Raw genomic sequence first — 18,961 nt, forward strand, 5'->3', positions numbered from 1 at the left:
CCGCTGTTGTTCCTGCTGCAATCGCTCGCATATGTGCTGCTATGTTTGCATCTCGAGCTCCTTTCCTCTGCACAACTAGTTTCTTCGTTAACTCCTGCACTTTGCTACGCAAAAAATTATACTTCCACTGCTGGTTCTGGATGCACAACCGCTTGAAGACATTCATAAGGGGCTTGTTCCTGAATTGTGTGTAAAAATTGGCCCCCAGGTGGCGCATGCACCAACGGCTCTCAATGTCAATCCATGGCGTTTCTTGCCCAGGCTCTTTCAGTGTCTTAATAGCTTTCGATACCTGCATGCCTGTCATGAAGGATGCAAACATTCGGCTTGTCCTTTACAATTGAAATCTTCAACTGCCTGAAAAACCATAACCAGCTTTCGGTGTTCTCACTCTCCACGAAAGCAAAAGCGAGTGGCACGATTTGATTGTTTCCGTCCATTCCAATGGCGGTTAAGATTTGACCCTTGTACTGACCAGTCAGAAACGTGCCGTCGACACATAACACGGGTCGACGGTGTCGAATGATTCGATGCATACACCGAACGAGAAATAGACTCTATGCGTAACCCCGTAAGATGGGTACTCCGGCAAAAACATGTCCCGGATGTTCACATATGTGTCTGGATTCCTCGCTGCAGCCGTACTCGCAGCAAACGAACAACAGCGTCGTATGCGTCTCGAAACGAACCAAACCTCATCTCCATCGCCCTCTCGCTTAGCCCTCCAAGCCTTGCCATAAGATATGGTGTAAAAATGATGCTTCTTAACATTCTTCCGGATGGCGTTTACTCTCATGGCTTGCCCTTCCACTATTTCGGTGTACAACAGCCGAGCTATGAGATTAGACGACAAAGTTGCAATGATCATTGAGGATACTTGCAAGCTCACAACTATGTCCCACAAAGTCGCTCACACGCCATGTTGTGTCATACTTAGGAACATACCCATGCACCCTTCCGGACAATTGATGTCCACACATTCCATCGTCGGGTATTTTCCGGATGACACGGTTGTTCTCACCGCCTCGACTCACCATTGCCCACTTCATTATTGCATCCCGCATATGTCGCTTCGACGGAAACATGGCCCCTACGGCGACATTGTTCTGGTGATACTCCCAGTTAGAATCAAGACCATCGTTGATTGTCATTACAGACGAAAAGTTATGATTCCATCTGCCTGGAATAGGCACCTCCTCCCCATCATCAGACTCATCGGAATCATCAAGATCACTTTCACCTTCGTATCTTCCTCTTCCATCCTGTTCTGTCGTATCCATTTTCTTCGTCACCATCAACCTCACCGTCTTCTCCACCGTAACCATCACCCGGCCGATATAAACATCTTCCGCATGGCTGCTCTGTTCGTGCTCGTAACCACCGCCACCGCCGGGTGCTTCATCGCTCTGGCCTGATTCGTAACCACCTCCTCCATCAGAACCGCCTTCAGAGGCGCTACCTCCTTCTCCACCGGAAGAACTAATGCCACAGGTTAGTTCCTCTCCTTTCAGCCCCTTTTAACCAGCTCACCCACTTAGAGGTATCATCTACAGGCCTCAGATACCACGAAATGTTTGATATCGACTTAGTCCACAATGCATGCACACCCACTGTGTGCACTTCAGGATTAAGCCCGAAACATTCTCACAACCAGTCCTTCACCGCTCAATTGTCCATGTTCTAGGAGCAACATATTCATCTCTACTGATTTGAACTCACTCAGTATCAACTCCCATTTCATTTGATCGGACACTACCCATACCATAGTAAAATACTATCTTCACTACATCTGTCATCTTTGCTCACCTAGAAAAAATTCCATCCGCGTCAACTACTAAAACCAGCCCACATAAATACACTAACACTAAAACCAGCCCACATTAACCTACACAGCTAACACTACTATGCAAAGATTATGATTTACCCTTGTAGCGTGAGCAGCCTCTCCAATCAGTAGCAAAGACGAGCAAAGACGAACAAAGACGCGGCACCTCGCCGCCACCACGAACCAAATAGCAGCTCAGCCCCTTACACCACCACCAACCTCCACCACTTCATCACCATTGCCGCTAAACAACACCACCAATCCTCTCCAAAACCTAACCCATCTCAGATCGAGCTTCCCTCAACTAATAGCGACAAAATGTTGAAGTTTTATTGGCTAAATCACTAGGGATCTGCGAAATATCTTTGAAGTTTTCGAAATGTTCTTCTGCAGCCAGGGAAGAAAGAGAGAAGGGAAGAAGAGAGGAGAGAGGAGGAAGAAGACAGAAGAAAGAAGAAAGAAGAAAGAAGAAAAGGCTGGCCGGGGGAGCGTCTGCGCGTGGGCGGGCGAGGGCGTCTGCGCGTGGCCGGCCGGGTCGACCGACGCGACGCGACGCGTGCATGCCGCATGCCACGATCGTTGCTCCCGTCCGATCGGACTCGCAGCATCCGACGGGGTGTCCTCTCTGGTCGGCCATCGCGGCCACCGCAGGCCTGCAATCGGCTCTTTGGCGGCCGATCGGCTCTTCTTGCCGATCGCCTTGTCATCCGACCGGCTCACACTTTTGGAAAAAATTGAAAACGCGCGCTATTCGTAGAATTAAATAAAAAATTCGTATTATTTAAAAAAATTTCGCGGCACTGTCCTAGTATCTAATAATAAAGAAGCTAAGGTTTTTATCAAAATTTTCGTCCAATTTTTTATTGGATGATTTTGTCCTCCCACCAAATTGCATAATACTGGGGGTTCATCTCTTATCTTACGCTCGCGTGTGGTCTAGAACACTCCCAAAAGATCCCCTCCTCTACCCACCGCCCGCTGCGCAAGATCTCGAGCAAATGATCCCCACCGACCGGCGGGGCACGACAGATCTGCGCGAGGTTAGGCCATAACTCCCGACGGCAGGGATGACACGAGGGAGAGGGCGAGCTCCATCCGGTTGTAGGCGCCACGCAGGGAGCGGCCGGCGCTCACCGCCGGAGATGTGCCGGCTTTGCCTGCACGCATGGCCAGCATCCTGCCTGCTCCGGGCGTTGCCGCGTCGGTCGTGATGGAGCTATCTTCAGCCACTTGCCCCCGCCGCCCAAGCTTGCTATTAGGGAAGTCCCACCATGCCGACGCGGCGACGCAGATGGAAGAAACGTGAAAATCAATCAAGTCAGTGCGTTGATTCCGCCGGCTCCCCAAAGCGCGACCCAGTGCGCCGACTGCCATGCCCGACTTTCCCCTGAGGCCTCCCACGACTGGTTCAGACTTCAGAGTGCCCTGCGGACGCCAAGGCTTGTCCCGCCGGTACGGGGAGACCTACAGTGGTCGCAACCTGCCAACTGCATGCCCAGTACGAGCCCGTGAGTCTCCGCAGCCATTTTTCTGGTGCCATACACGAAGCGCTGCCAACTCCCCGATGAGTCTCTCCCGTGTCTCTCTTTACCTAGCCTTCTCTCTCCTAGGTGATGCCATTGCAGATTTGCAGGGGCGGTGTACAGCGAGGTGCAGGGAGCTGCAGCGCATGGTCGTGTTTTCATCGATGGTCGTGCAGCGAGGTGCAGCAGTATGCCTTCTACGTGTTTGTTGAAATGTCTGTGAGAGCTAAAAATTTGTTTGTTTCAAGCTCGTTTTGCGAATAAAAAGTGCCTACTAATTTTTTAGTGGTGTTTTCATCGATGTAAACATGTTTGTATGTTACTTACAGATAATTATAATGCTATCTAAAAGTATCTACATCGGGGAGCTACATATATTCACGCATATCCATATTATATATCGGGGAACTACACATATTCAGTGTAGGACGTACACATCCGTTAGGGATCAAGAGCTACATGTTATTTTTCGGAAAATTTGCCGGGATATAAAATATTCAACATCATAGTGTAGATCTTGGTTTTGGGAAGGTTTCGAAATCGTAGCAAAGAGGTAAAAAAGAGGCAGCGGGAAGTGCACATCATGGTGGATGGTCCACAAATTCTATCATTGAGAAGTACACATATAGGGAGGATGTCCAGAAGAATGACTAAAACATTTATCAAGACGTACACATAAATAATATAGATAGGCTGTAGCTTTAGGGTGTGTTTCGTTTTGGAACCAAATGGAATGGAATGGAATGGTTCCATTCCAGTGTAATGCAACGGTTCCATTTCGGTGTTTGGTTGAAGAAAATAGTTAGAATGGAATGGTTCCATTTTTTGTTTGGTTGGAGAATTGGAGAGTAGAATGGAACTTCATATATTCCTAAGTAAACTATGGTTTTTTTTAGCCTAACCCTAATTATTCGTGACTAGGGAACATCAAAAAACTGGCTACAGGCAGAGTGCAGAACCGCCGCCGAGCCTCCCGTTGTGCGCCTGGCTTGCGCCGCCGCCGAATCCCCCTCCCCCCCTCCTCGTCGCGTGATTGCCTCGCGACGCCACCAAGCCCCTCATCACGCGCTTGCCTCGCAGCCGCCGTCGAGCCTCCCACCGCACGCCTGACTCGCGCCTCATCCGCCCCTAACTCACGCCGCCTCCCTGGGGCCCCGCCGCCTCTGCTCCCTCTAATGCGCCGCCCTGCCTACTCACATCGGGTCGCCGCGGCTTCTTACGTCGTGCCGCCACCGTGCCACCTCGCCTTCTCACGCAGCGCCGCCACGCTTTCTCCCGCCGCACCGCCGCCCTAACTCATATCGGCCGCCGCAACTCCCGCCGCGCCACATGCTGTACTCGCAACCGACGGTTGTGAAGAGGGAGAGACGAGCGGGGGAGTTGAGAGTTTCCGTCATGGTGCGCGTCGGGGGTGAATAGGGATTAGGATTTTTTTTCTCAGGTAAGCGATGGCTTTGGTGGGTGGTTAGCCTCACGTTCCACCAAATTCCACCGAATCGGTGGAACGAGTGAATTCCGAATCTGAGGGGCATATTCCCTTTTGTGGAATTAGTTGGTTCCATTCCACCTCCACAACCAAACACTAGAACTGCCTCTAGGCATGGAACCGTTCCATTACATTTCATTTCATTTCATTACCAAACACACCCTTAGTACCGCCTTCGAAGTGCAAACAAAAATTGTCTGCAAGAATTATACAAAACAACGACGAGATTACAAAGGTTCAATTTCTGGAAGTGGAAAAACATTCGCTGCCGCTCGCGTGAGATCAAGCGTCGTACGTTTTTGTGCATTGTATATTTTCGATAAAGGGGAAATATTAATATCAAAAAGATACCAATTACACCCAGCCTCTGCAACAACGCACCACCCTACTGGCACTACGGATGCACACAACCAAAAAAGGAAAAGAAAACTAAAAAACAAAGGTCCCGCTACAACATCTCGGGCTTAACAACAACAATACATCCACCGCCAAGACAACACCTGAAATACAGACTCTCCAAAAACGACGCCTCCAAGAAAGGAACAGTGCTCTAACACCGTCGTCGCCCGATCAAAGATCTTAGGTTTTCACCTTGAAGATAGTCCCCACTCTCAAAACAATGCCTCCAATAAGGTCATTGCCAGACACAACCAGTTAAGGCCAGACCTTGGGTTTTCACCCTTAAAGGTAGGACTCTGAACTTCACCTGTGTTGTCGCCCCCACTTTCATATCGCTGTTGTGAAGTACGGAACACCAAGCAAGTCTCTCAACAGCGCGGAGACTTGAACCTCCCTTAGCTAGTCCTCCCCTCCGGCCTTCATGAAATTCTCTTCTTCCGACTTTCATCATGGATCCATAGTCACTTGATGTCAACACAGAAAACGAGCTTCGCGCCGCTCCCTCCAGAACCAATCGGTCGGAATAAAAGCATGGGTGCGCACGACCGTATACCACCGATCCAGCAAACTCCAGGCAAAAAGCACTGTTACATTCGCCGTCGGAGCCTTCCGGAACTCAACACACCGGCCAGATCACGAGTCCAGGCCTCCGGTAGGTCTTCCTCTTCACGCAAGAGAGGCTCTAGGACCTCCGCCTTTATTCAGGTCGGACCCCCACGTCGGCGACCATCCCGGGCTGACCACTCCAACCCTCCACTGGCGACACCGTCGCCGGCTTCCATGCTCCTCCATCACGCCGTCGGAACGCGGTGATAGATCGATAGATCCACCACCACCAACCGCAGGCCGACCCTCTCCGGCGAAGAAGATGTGCATTGTATATGAGATACCTTTTTTGCATTTTTATACGCATATGTACACAAAAAATTTATATTTTTCTATGACAATGCCAATGACATGTTAATCATGTAGGTCATCACTAAATAAGAGAAAGCGTGGCCACTGTTCTCTATGGTGGCACAACGGGATGCAACGCACGGACATTTTTGCTAGTTATTATTATTATTATTATTATTATTATTATACTATATTAAAAGTAAAATATGGATGTCTAATAGAGCAACCACGTTAAGTCACACCACCTAAATTAATTTAACAGTTAGATCTAAAATTAGTGGCTATGATTTAGTGAAATATCAATAGTTGCGTAACACACTATAAATCCATTTGACGCGTCACATTAACAACAAAAAGTAGAATTTTTCAGCTAGCTGAAATCACAATTCGTCTCAAGTCAGATCGCTGGCCGCTCATTCCGCTCGGTGGCGCAAATCTTGTCGCGCAGTCGCCCTCACACCGGTAGTGTCTAGTTTTCTTTATGATCCCGGTTTTTTTCTTAAGTTGGTTCAGTTTTTTTCTCCTGGTTTTCACACCTCTAGCTATCGTCATTTTCCTGTTCCCCTTTTCTCTGTCAGGGGAGAGCGAGTTGCAGGCGATGGGGGAGTCGGCGCCTCGGGGGTGATGGTCTCCCCAACGGCGGAGGGCTTGGATTCACCTGTGGTGGAGGTGAAATCGGTGAAGGCCAGCAGAGCCAGGAGTCGGGTGTAGTCTGCTCGTTCTTCTCCCTGTGTTTTGGTCGCTCTCTGGCTGCGAGATAATGGGCTTGCGCGGAGGCAGAGGAGCTGGGTTCCTCCATGTCCATGGCAAAGCTTCTAGCAAGCGACCCCCGTTTCGAGGTGGCGGTAGGAGGCTGCGTCCCCGGCGGGACGGCTATCTTTTCTTCATCCGTTGCTCTCCTTCTAGCTATATGTGCGCCTTGGCATCGTAGACTTTGTAGGATCGCACACTGGATCTAGTTATTTCGTTGTTCTTAGGTGGGGGTGGGGGCAACCCGAATAGATGGACTGGGAGATGTTTTTGAGAGGCGGTTCTCATCTATGTGCCCCCGTGGTACTTTCCCCCAAATTTTTCCATCGTATTTTTAGGCTACGTAGCTTTTTGACTTTGATGGTGAAGTCGGAGCTGAATGCTACAATCCTACACATAGAGTAGCACTATTTATCATGCTTAGGATCATAATTCAGTGAACTACCCATTTTTAGGATAATTTTTTGTCTGAATCAAAGCATTAGATAAGCTGCATAACTAGGATTGACAAATATTTTTCATTGATTCCACTGTTACTTTAGTCACTAGAATGGTAATTTATTGTGTGTAGAGATCATATGAGGGTTTAGGCAGCCCATTTTGTCATTTTTGAACTGAATTTCATGCAGTCATGAATAGTCCGAATAGATTCAGTGTTTTCTGTTTCCGTTGTTAGTGGTACGGCTGTTAGTGGCTGGCAGATGGACTGGACAGTAGGAGAGTAGATTCAGAAATAGTGAGGTGGTTGCTGGTGCTTTCGAGTTTGTACTGTGTGTTTTTTCTTAGTTTTACAGTAGGAGCTTGTGACGATGAAGAATGAAATAGGAGATGGGCTAACCTTTATTTTGTCCTGTTTTACATGTTTGTGTTTGATTCTTTAAAGTGTTGTTCCGATCTGTAGTTGGAAGAGTGTTGTTTGATTTGGTTAGGATCATTTAGTGCCTATAAATTTAAGGCTGGGAGCAGGTGTTGTCATCAAGGGGTATCAAAGAGGTTGCGCGCTTCCCTATTGTTTCAATCAAGTTTTTAGTGGTCAGTGGACATATATGCATACACATACTACATGTTGGAGAAGAAATCATCTTGGATATCATGTGCTGTTGGAAATCATCTTGGATAGTTTTTGCGACCGTGGGTTTTCCATACATGTGAAAAGAAATCATCTTGGATATCAAGTGATGTTGGAAAGCCTTGTTAGATATATCCCTGAATCAACCTGCAATACAATATTTTGTTTTCCAGTCGTTGAAGAATCATATAGTATGGCTAAGTTTTATCAGTATCTCAGTATTATCACTAACTCGGTTCTATCATTCTTAGCTCAGTTTATCATTTATATAGCTCAGTATTATCACTAGCTCAGTTTCTCATTCATATCATTATTTTTTTTCGTTTCTTATTTTTCAAGTTCTTCCATCCTTATTCTCTTTCTCCGTTTCTCATTCTGTCTGATTATCTTAGTCCTTGTTACTTCATTTTATCTCTGTGTCATCATTTATGCTTCTTCAATAAATGTTGAAATAAGCAAATTATTCTTCTCTGTAATTATCTCAGTCACTCATTCATATCATTATTTTTCCCAATTTCCAGCCTTTCATTTAGCTTCGTTAGTTATCTCATTCTCTTGAGTTATCTATTGTGAAGAAAAGCTCATTTTCTCCGTTCCTTTTTAGTTTGATCAGCTTATTATTTCTGTAGGTCTATCTCTTTCTTCATTTGTTTCATCTCTCAGTTTGTCTAAATTTTCTTCGTATTCTCTCGGTCTCTCTATTTCTGTCAGTCTGATTATCTTAATGTTGTCTTAGTCATTATTTTTCAGTTCTTCATTTGTCTAGTCTCTCAGTTTGTCTAAGTTTTCTTCGGTCTTCATTATTTCATGTGCTGCGGAAGAGGCCCAAAGATCACTCGGTCTTATTCTCTTAGTCCTTGTTCATTTTAAATAATTCTCTATGTCTCTTTCTTCATTCTCTCATTTTAATTCTCGTCAAATTATCTCAGTCTTTGTTTCTTAATTTTTATGTCTGTCTCAGTCTTCGTATTTGGATTCTTCAGTTTGGGTTATTCTTTAATTTCTCAGCCTTTCATTCCTGTATTCTTAGTCAAATTCTCTCAGTCTCATCCTCTCATTGTCTCTATAATTTGATCATTGTTCTCTTCATGGTTCAAAAAAGGGTTAAGCAAGCAGTGAGGCACCGCGCAGACGAATTGAAGCTTAAGCGAGCTTAAGCACAGCATAAGCGTTATGTACTGAAACATCAGAAAATAGGGAAGAAATTATGGGCATGTAGGAGCAGAGAAGTAGAGGAGAGTGGTGCTTGCTAGTAGCGACACCATTGTTGCTATTCATGTGTGCGTGAAAGTGAGTGAGAGAAAGAGATGATAAGATTAGATGGATGGCGCAGGTTAGAAATGATAAATGTCTCAAACTAGGTTAGCAGACTAGGATTCGATAATGGGCTAACTCTGTAGCAGGAAAGAGACCATTAGCATGAGTATCATACGCCCGTATTGTGCTATTGGGCCTTATGAGCGTTTAAGTAGTCGCTAAGGGCCTAAGCGAAGCGTTTTTCCATCGCTCAGCGCTTAAGCGAACACTTAGTTCTGCTTTCTTGAACCATGGTTCTCTTTCATGTATTTAGTCTTCAATCTCATTCCTTTCTATCATTCTCTTTCTCACAGGCTTCAGTCTTTTCTTAGTGATATTAATCTCTTTTTTTCTTGTATGAATGGGCTTTAGTGAACATAAGCGGTGGTGCTGGATGCCATGGCAACGTTACACCCGCATAGGAAAAGGCCGATCAAAAGAGACCCATGCGCACCTATTTTACCATTTCTACGATGCTCGATGATCAACACTCTAGTACTCTGGGACTGAGTGCATGGGTGCAGGGATACTTATCTCAGGTAAGACTCCCGCAGACTTTACGATGAAGCCATTCATTTGAGCCGGACCACACGCATTTCCAATTTTTTGATTTGCGAGATGTTACCATTTGATTTTCCAGTTTTTTCCACAACTATTTTAGTTTCTCATATATTTCTGTCACTTTCGTTTGGTGTGTAGATTATCAGTGCTTATTATTGACTCTCAGTGCTTATTATTGGATCGTGAGCTAACAATGATCGTGAGATGTAGTCTGCTAAGAAAGCCATGGGTGGAGCAGTTGTAGCATGTAAGTCAATTTCTTTCTTTAGTTCTAATCTTTCTCTATGAGTGCTTATTATTGATTCTCACTGCTAGCAGAGCTAATTCTAGAGTTGTAGTTTATTAAGTCTAATTTCAGAAATTATCTACGCATTCCAGTGTTGTCTATGCAATCTAGAGTTGTAATCTATTTTCTCAGTTTGTCTGTATTGTAGTTTTTATTTCCTCATATAGTCACCTTTTTTCTCGGTGTAAATAGGTTTTGGTCTTAGTAGTGATTTTAGTATCCAGTGTAATTTTTAGTACATGACTACCTGCATTACCCATGCCAATTTTGTATTGTTTCATAATCCGTAGTTGCAGAATAGTATGTTTTGCTAAGATACTTGGCTTGGTGCTTTTCCTTCTCTTAAGTATGAGGTTTTTTTGTATTGTTTCACAATATCATCGATTATTTTTTATGGAGATAAATACAATTAACACAGGGCTACATTTCTAGACCAAGAATGATGCAAATAGTGGAACTGGAAAGGAGAAGGTGTGTGGGGGTGGTGGTGAAGAACCTGGGCCGAGAGTGGATGAGATCCCGAAGTTTGCCCATCTCGATCTGCCTTCTTCAGTTTGCTGCAGGTTCTCCCATTACCCTCCATCGTGTATCACTTGTTTTGAAAGGATGTTTCTTTTTTTTTTTTTAATCTTCTTATTGATTCTCATCTTGTTTTTTCTGTTTTGGTGGCACTCGCGGGTGGATGCAGTGTGTCTGCCGGAGGAGAAAGAGTGCTGACTTGGTGGTAGTTGGTAGAACATGCGAGGAAATAGTAGGCATTTTGCTGTTAACTGTGTAAATCCCAAAATGGTGATAACATGATTTCCCTCATTAAGTCTGTTTGTTTCATTACCAGGACGAATTTGATTAACTGAGAAGACTTAAGTTTGAAAAAATAGGGTAGAAAACCGGACTCAAGTGTAATGAACGGATTGGTTTTAGTTTAACTCACGGACTCATCCTAATGAGGATGGAAGCGGGGAGGACAAATGAGCTAACGAGTACTACTGTAGTCAAAATCTAACTTAACCCGAATTGCATTTTCATCTAGATGATGGTTAACGCTTTGAATAAGAAAGGAAGTAGATAGAGTTCAGGTTCAATACGGAAGGAAATGCCATGCATTGATTTTTCATAACAACCTTATCTCTAGGCTCACAAGATTTAATATAGATAGTCACGTATCAAAAGAAAGAAAACATGTGAGATCTCCTATGCCAATCACGTGAGACTTAATAGGGTCCACGTTAAATGAAGATGGATTCTGTACGTATCTTTTTCTTCTTCATGTTCGGCCCGGGGCAGCATACATTTCATCATGCATATACCATACCACAACATGTTCTAACCATTCTCTGCACGTGTATGGTGCGCAGAAAACAAAGGTCCAGCCCACCACGCTAAACGGAAATACTCCTCTCCCCAATTCAAATTTTAAAAAATATAAATGAAAAATGTAAACAACTAACGTAGTACTCCAACATATATAACATTGGGCATCCACTATACACTTGCATGAAAAAAATAAGCAAGTAAACTTTAAATACAAACATTGAAGAATCTGATTAATTAGATTTGTTTAGGCGACAAAACAATTTTTTAATAATAAAATTTAATAAAGAAATTGCAATCTACTGTTAATCCATATCATCAAAATTATTTTAGCTATTAGATCTAAAATTTACTGTTAGGATTTAGTGAGAGAATGCGGAAATTTATTGTGATAGTCTATAACACCAATTTGCGTGTCAAAGAAAAATAAGACTAACATGTGCTCTAGCCCATCTTAGGACATTTCTAGAAAATAAAACGCTTAAGTCGGAGTTCATGTCTAACAACCGTTTTGATGTCATAAGAAAAAAAAGGCCCATCGTGTGTTCTACCCTATCCCAAAGCATTATGGGTTTAAAACTGTAACTTGTGTATTCCAACAACTCCTCCAAGATGTTATATAAAAGAAAAATATCAATTCCTTAAGCAACTAGACAGTCGACAATTGGAATATATCTACTAGATAGTATAAACTGTTTGGAGCTTCTCCACGAAATAGCTCCCCCTGCGAGGGTGAATACATATCCAGATGTGGATTTTCTATCATCTTTATCCCCCGCAAAATCTGCATCTGAATACCCTCTTATTTCTAGGGAATCAGATCTTCTGTATGTTAGCATGTAACTCTTTGTGCCTTTCACATAACGCAATGCCTTCTTTACCATTTTCCAGTGTTCGAAACCTGGATTTTCTTGATATCTACCGAGTACTCCGGTGATAAATGCTAAGTCAGGGCGAGTGCACACTTGTGCATACTGTAGGCTTCCAATAGCCGAAGCATATGGAACCGCTTTCATTTGATCGAGCTCGTATTGATTTTGGGGACTTTGATGGTTCCCAAAACTGTCGCCCTTGACTATAGGGGCATGTGTGGCACTGCACTTGTGCATATTATACTTACTTAGAATTTTTTCTAAATAAGCCTTTTGCGATAGTCCTAATACTCCATTGTTTCTATCTCGGTGAATTTCTATGCCCAAAACATATGACGCTTCACCAAGATCTTTCATATCAAAATTTGAGGACAAGAACTTCTTTGTCTCTTGCAGTAGACTAACATCACTGCTGGCAAGCAGAATATCATCCACATACAAGATTAGGAAAATATATTTCCCACTTTTAAACTTTGCATAAACGCAATTGTCCTCAATATTTTCTTTAAATCCAAATCTCTTAATTGTTTCATTAAACTTTAGATACCACTGTCTGGAGGCTTGCTTTAATCCATAAATGGATTTCTTTAGGCGGCATCCCATTTCTTCCTTGCCTTCCATGATAAAACCCTTGGGTTGTTTCATGTAGACATTTTCTTCTAAATCCCCGTTTAGAAATGCCGTCTTTACATCCATTTGATGCAACTCTAAATCAAAATGTGCAACTAGTGCCATGATGATCCTGAAGGAATCCTTACATGAGACCGGAGAAAATGTCTCATTGTAATCTATCCCTTCTCTTTGTGTAAATCCTTTTGCCACAAGTCGTGCTTTGTACTTTTCGACATTCCCATTGGAGTCATATTTTATTTTGTAGACCCATTTGCAGCCCACTGTTTTGGCTCCTTTAGGAATATTCTCTAAGTCCCAAACATTGTTGGTACTCATCGATCTCATTTCGTCTTCCATGGCCTCCACCCACTTTGATGAATCTGGGCTTCTCATGGCTTCTTCATATGAAGTGGGATCACCTTCCATATGAACTCTTTCTGTGTTGTAAACTTTGTAATCAGTCGAAATGGCTGATTTTCTAGCTCTTGTAGACCTTCTAGGGGCCACATTCTCTTGAGCATTCTGTTCCTCAACTTGTGGCTCAGCTTCTGGAGGTGGCTGTTGTTGCTCCCTTTCATGCTCAACAAATGGTTCATTCGTCTCCTGACGGACAGGTTCCGAATTTTCACTCATCGTTGTCATGGGTGGAGTCACAACAGGCGCTTGCACCACAATCGCAGGGATCGTCGGTACAGGTGCACATGGTAGCGCAAAAAATGGCTCCTGAGTCATCGGATTGGGTGCATGCACCCTCTTCTCCTCAAGATCAATTTTCCGAGCTACCATGCTCCCCCTCATCATTTCGTCCTCTAAGAAGACAGCATGTCTCGTTTCCACAAACTTTGTATATTTGTCTGGACAGTAGAAACGATAACCTTTTGACTTTTCAGGATAGCCAATAAAATGGCAACTGACTGTTTTGGTATCTAACTTTGCGATATTTGGATTGAATACTTTGGCCTCAGCAGGGCTCCCCCACACTTTCAGGTGGTTTAGAGAAGGCACTCTCCCTGTCCATAGCTCATACGGCGTTTTGGGCACCGATTTGCTTGGTACTCTGTTTAGAATGTGAATAGCGGTTTTTAACGCCTCAATCCACAATCCCAATGGTAGGGTGAATAGCTCATCATACTGCGCACCATATCCATAAGGGTACGGTTGCGCCTTTCAGCTACTCCATTCTGCTGAGGTTCGCCGGCATCGAGTCTTTGGCGACTATTCCGCCTCCCGTAGGAACCTTGCAAAAGGTCCAGGACTTGGCCATATGGAGTATGTCGACCGTAGTACTCCCCTCCACGATCAGACCTGACTATCTTTATTCTTTTATCATGCTGATTTTCAACTTCAGCTTTGAATATTTTGAATTTATCCAACGCTTCTGTTCTTTCTTTTATTGGATAAATATAACCATATCGGGAGTAATCATCCGTGAATGTTATGAACGAATCATAGCCATCCACACTTTTCACCGGAAATGGTCCACATATATCGGTGTGAATTATTTCTAGTGTTGCTGTGCTTCGATTTGCACCCTTTTTAATTTGCTTTACAAATTTTCCTTTAATGCAATCGATGCTGTTCTATGTCCGAGAATTCTAATGGAGGAAGAATATCATTTTTAACGAGTCTTTCTATTCTCCCCCTCGAAATATGGCCTAGGCGACGGTGCCATAATTTTGATGATTCATCGCTTCTTTTCTTTTCTTTCCTTCTGTTTTCGACGAGGATATTTGTTCATTCACTTTACACACGTACATTACTTTTTCACGCAAGGACAATAAATAAAGCTCATCATGGAGTATAGCAACCCCAACATAAGAATTATTACACCATATGGCACATTTGCCATGTCCAAAATAACATTGATAACTGTCTTTATCTAAGCGCGATACACTTATTAAATTTCTATGTATGGAAGGAACAAATAAGACATCTCTAAGCAGAATAGTCAAGCCATCAGCTAGCTCCAATAGGACGTCGCCAACAGCTTCAACTTCTGCTTGAATTCCATTCGCGACTTCAACGCATCCTTCGCCTCTTTTCGTAGTCCTCGTCGAATGGAATCCCTGTAAAGAATTTGCAACATGAACAGTTGCACCTGAATCAATCCACCAAGTAGATTTCGAAAACTGTGTATACAGGGATTCATTTACAAAGGAAACTAAATTGTTACCTTTCTTTGCCATTAGTTCTTTCAGAAAAGCAGGGCAGTCTTTCTTGTAGTGCCCAGTCTTCTGACAGTGAAGACACTGATCTTTGTTCACTGGCAATGGCCTGGGCTGGAACTTCTGCTGATGCTGCATTGGGGCTTTACCATATTGCTTTGAAGGAGAACCATTGTTGCTTGGTGTGAAGGGCCTTTTCTTATTGTCCTTCACATAATTGATGGTACCTCCATTCTGTGCCTTGAGTCTATCCTCCTCTTGCACACACATGGCAATGGTCTTTTCAATGTCCCATTTCTCAGGGCTCATGTTGTAATTGATGACAAAGTTTTCAAACTGTTGTGGCAATGAAGCCATCACCAAGTGAACCAGAAGTGCAGGCTTCAGCTCCAGGTCAGCATCCATGGGCTTCAGCTTTGCAGCCATGTTGCTCATCCTGAGGATGTGCTCCCTGATGCCATGTGCACCTCCAGTATACTTTTCTGTCACCAGCTGCTTCAACAGCTGGGTTGCATATGTCTTTGAAGAACCAGTGAACTGGCTCTTTATCTTTTCTAGGTACTCCCCAGCGGAAGTACACTCTGTAATTGAGCCCACTATAGCGTTCTCAATTGTATTCTTTATGAAAGCCATGCACTTTTTGTTGGCAGTCTGCCACTGTCTGTTCTCTAGGGTGTAGGACATCTCCACAGGAGCATGGTCCCTTTTCTTTTTAGCCCATGCATCATCAGTATCCCCGTCAGCTCTGACGGGGTCAGCAGGCTTGATGGGCTGCGGTGTGTCAACCACCCAGTCCACCTCAGCACAGACGAAGGCGAAATCCACCTTCTTCCTCCATTCTGTGTAGTTATCCCCTCTAAGGGTGGGAACATCCTTGATGCAGCTCATCAAGTAGAACCCTCCTGAAAACCACAAAGAAGTGAGAACAGTACAATTGCAAATTATAATCCAACGTTGGTCCGAATTAAAACATGCAACTGTTAATGCAAATAAAACTATATCACCGTTGGGCAGAAATAGAGATAAATGCACATATCATTGCTATTTGCAGCGGAAACTGTGACTTTAAACTTTAAACTTTGCACTTTTCAGAGGCATTTCCTTTACTTTTTAATTTCTGAACAAATATTTCGTTGGTCCTATTTATTCAGAAAAAAACTAGACAAAATTTTGGCCAAAAATGACCCAAAACTGCCTAAAAAATGCCTCTGTAATTAATAAAACTGTAAAAAACAGTAAAGCTGACTGTTCTGTCGCGGCCCACGCGGCCCGCACGCTGCGAGCGACGCGCAGCCTACGCTGCGCCCACGCGGCCAGCAGCCGCGGCCCGCACGCGGTGCGGCCTGCTAACGCGACTGCTGCCGCGGCCTTCCTGCGGCCTGCCCGCGCCTGGCCGCGGAGCCCCACGCGGCCCGCCCATCGCGCCGACGCGGCCCACGCTGCCTCCACGCGGCCCAGCCGCGGAGACCACGCGCCGCACTCTGCTGACCGTCGGATGAGATCCGGCGGTCGGCCTTTACTTTTGGGTATAAAAAACAGCCAAACGGCCGAAAAACCCTAACCCTAAAACACTTCTCCCCGAGCCTATCTCTCGTTGGTCCGGCGGCGTCGGCGGCGGAGAGCCGTTGGCTCGCCCCGCTCGGCTGCTCGCCCCGCCCGGCGCTCACTGCCGGCGACGGCAGCACGCAGCAGCGCCCCCTGCCCGGCCAGCCGCGCGGCCTCTTTGCCCTTTTCTGTACCTGCATCTCCCACCACCCACTAGACCCGATGGCCAGCGGCGGAGAAGAGCATGCGGCGGCGCCCCCTGTACCTCTTGGCGGCGGCGCGTGCACCCGAGGGTGGGCGCGTCACCGTCAAGCGGCGCAGAGACGGTGCCCTTTTCCTCTGCCGGCGATCGAGCCGCAGCACGGTAAGCCGGTGAGGTAGACTTTCTTTTCTTTGCCCCCGGCCTGCAGAGCAAGTGGGAGTAGCCCTTCTTCCCGATGCCTCGGCTTGCCGATGCGCATCGGGATCGAGAGGGGCGGCGCGGCCTTGCGGCGGCGCAAACTTTGCCGGCGAGCCCGAGGGCCTCGGCCGGTGTACTTTTCTTTTCTTTTGCATCAGGGAGGATTTAGGGTTTCTGTTCTTACTTCTCTACCTGAACAAAAAGGATCTATACATTCTAACAGTAGCTCTGATACCAATGTTAGAGTAGCCAACGACTACACTAGATCCTATACAGGTAGATGCTATTGCCGATGGGTACACTGCTAGATCTGAGAGTGAGAGAGATGAGTACCTTCTCCCTTTGAGGAGGAGCTCTCGGGTGCCGACATGGTGGCGGCGGCGGAGAGGTTGAGCGTGCGGTGGCGGCGGTGGTGGTGCTTCCCGTGAGCACTGCGCTAGCCCTAGATCGGTAGGGGAATATCGGTGGGGTGACTGGCGGCGCGGTGAACCTCGTACCGTGTGCCCCGGCCCCCACCTCTTTATATAGCGCAGGTCACAGGGGCCCACCAACCATAAGAGGGTTGGACGCCCCCGATCAGGGCGCGAACAAGGTCAAGGACTTGTTACCGATCCGTTGGAATCGGTGACGTGGAGATCATCCTAACATTAAGCTCCAAACAGACCATAGTTGCATCATCCACGATGTATGCAGAATTTATAGCATGTTATGAAGTCACGGGGCAGGCATTATGGTTAAAGAAATTTATACCCGACTTGAAAGTGGTAGATTGTATTGACAAACCACTAAAGATGTACTGCGACAATGAGCCTGCAGTATTTTATGCTCACAACAACAAGTCGAGTAATGCTACTAAACCGATTGAGGTTAAGTATTATGTTGTGAAACACAAGGTCCAGGATCAAACTATAAGTCTCGAGCATATAAGAACAAAAGATATGCTTGCGGATCCGCTAACGAAAGGCTTACCACCCAGCGTGTTCAAGGAGCACGTAGCCGGCATGGGTTTAAGGGAAAGTCTTACCTATCCTGGATCATAAGAGGCCCAAAAGTAAAAGAATTTGTTTCAAAACAGAGAAGTGCATTGTGGCTGTCTGATTCTATCGGCAATAGAGCTGTGACGATGAAACATGCCCTATGAACTAATCCAATATGAAACGAATAAAGTGAAAGTATAAAGTTAAAAGAAAAGTTGAGATCAAGGGGGAGAATGTTAGGATGATCTCCACGTCACCGATTCCAACGGATCGGTAACAAGTCCTTGACCTCGTTCGCGCCCTGATCGGGGGCGTCCAACCCTCTTATGGTTGGTGGGCCCCTGTGACCTGCGCTATATAAAGAGGTGGGGGCCGGGGCACACGGTACGAGGTTCACCGCGCCGCCAGTCACCCCACCGATATTCCCCTACCGATCTAGGGCTAGCGCAGTGCTCACGGGAAGCACCACCACCGCCGCCACCGCACGCTCAACCTCTCCGCCGCCGCCACCATGTCGGCACCCGAGAGCTCCTCCTCAAAGGGAGAAGGTACTCATCTCTCTCACTCTCAGATCTAGCAGTGTACCCATCGGCAATAGCATCTACCTGTATAGGATCTAGTGTAGTCGTTGGCTACTCTAACATAAACTACTCATATGTATACATGATAAGTTTTACAGAAAAAAAACTCCAAGGCGACCAGTCCAATACACACAATTTGATGTTACGAGCGTGGAAAAAAATAAAGCGTTATTTCGGTGGTAATAGTGCGCAAGAGCATATATAGAAGGCCCACACTAAATTTTAGTATTTTTCCCTACGGTGCTATTTGCGAAATGGGATGCTATATCACCTACAGAGTTAGCACGTTGTTTTTTCCAGCCTATTGGTGCAAAGTATCAAGTTTTCTTCCTTAGGAAGAAGAAGCAATTACTTTCTTTCTATCATATTGATGAACCGCAGTTTGATGGTTCCCCTTCTAAAACGA

The 18,961-nt window shown here is 45.4% G+C and overlaps 1 protein-coding gene and 1 long non-coding RNA gene across 3 annotated transcripts; one reads left to right on the forward strand and one right to left on the reverse strand.

Moving 5' to 3' along the window:
* Positions 1-6,648: 6,648 nt before the first annotated feature.
* On the forward strand, positions 6,649-10,923 carry LOC127314471 (uncharacterized). Of its 2 annotated transcripts, none has more exons than XR_011748377.1 (4): positions 6,649-9,784; positions 9,945-10,053; positions 10,511-10,655; positions 10,781-10,923. It is a non-coding gene; the product is annotated as an uncharacterized lncRNA (long non-coding RNA). The 2 variants fall into 2 exon arrangements; XR_011748376.1 differs by having other exon boundaries at positions 6,650-9,784; positions 10,525-10,655.
* Positions 10,924-14,669: 3,746 nt separating this feature from the next.
* On the reverse strand, positions 14,670-16,140 carry LOC127315648 (uncharacterized). Its single transcript, XM_051346118.2, has 2 exons — positions 15,061-16,140; positions 14,670-14,953 (listed from the first exon to the last, which is right to left on the reverse strand). Exons 1-2 carry the CDS (start codon positions 15,938-15,940, stop codon positions 14,907-14,909), a joined length of 927 nt encoding a protein of 308 aa, XP_051202078.2. The 5' UTR covers positions 15,941-16,140; the 3' UTR covers positions 14,670-14,906.
* Positions 16,141-18,961: the final 2,821 nt, after the last annotated feature.

The sequence above is a fragment of the Lolium perenne genome, chromosome 7 (assembly GCF_019359855.2).
Source record: "Lolium perenne isolate Kyuss_39 chromosome 7, Kyuss_2.0, whole genome shotgun sequence".
NCBI classification, from domain to species: domain Eukaryota; kingdom Viridiplantae; phylum Streptophyta; class Magnoliopsida; order Poales; family Poaceae; genus Lolium; species Lolium perenne.

What these genes read in the sequence shown, in the direction of transcription:
- LOC127315648 (XM_051346118.2), bottom strand. Translation starts at nt 15,940, where the DNA reads ATGAGCTGCATCAAGGATGTTCCCACCCTTAGAGGGGATAACTACACA. An exon ending in AGAACTAATGGCAAAGAAAG is followed by an intron (nt 14,954 to 15,060) that starts GTAACAATTTAG and finishes AATTCTTTACAG; the next exon opens with GGATTCCATTCGACGAGGAC.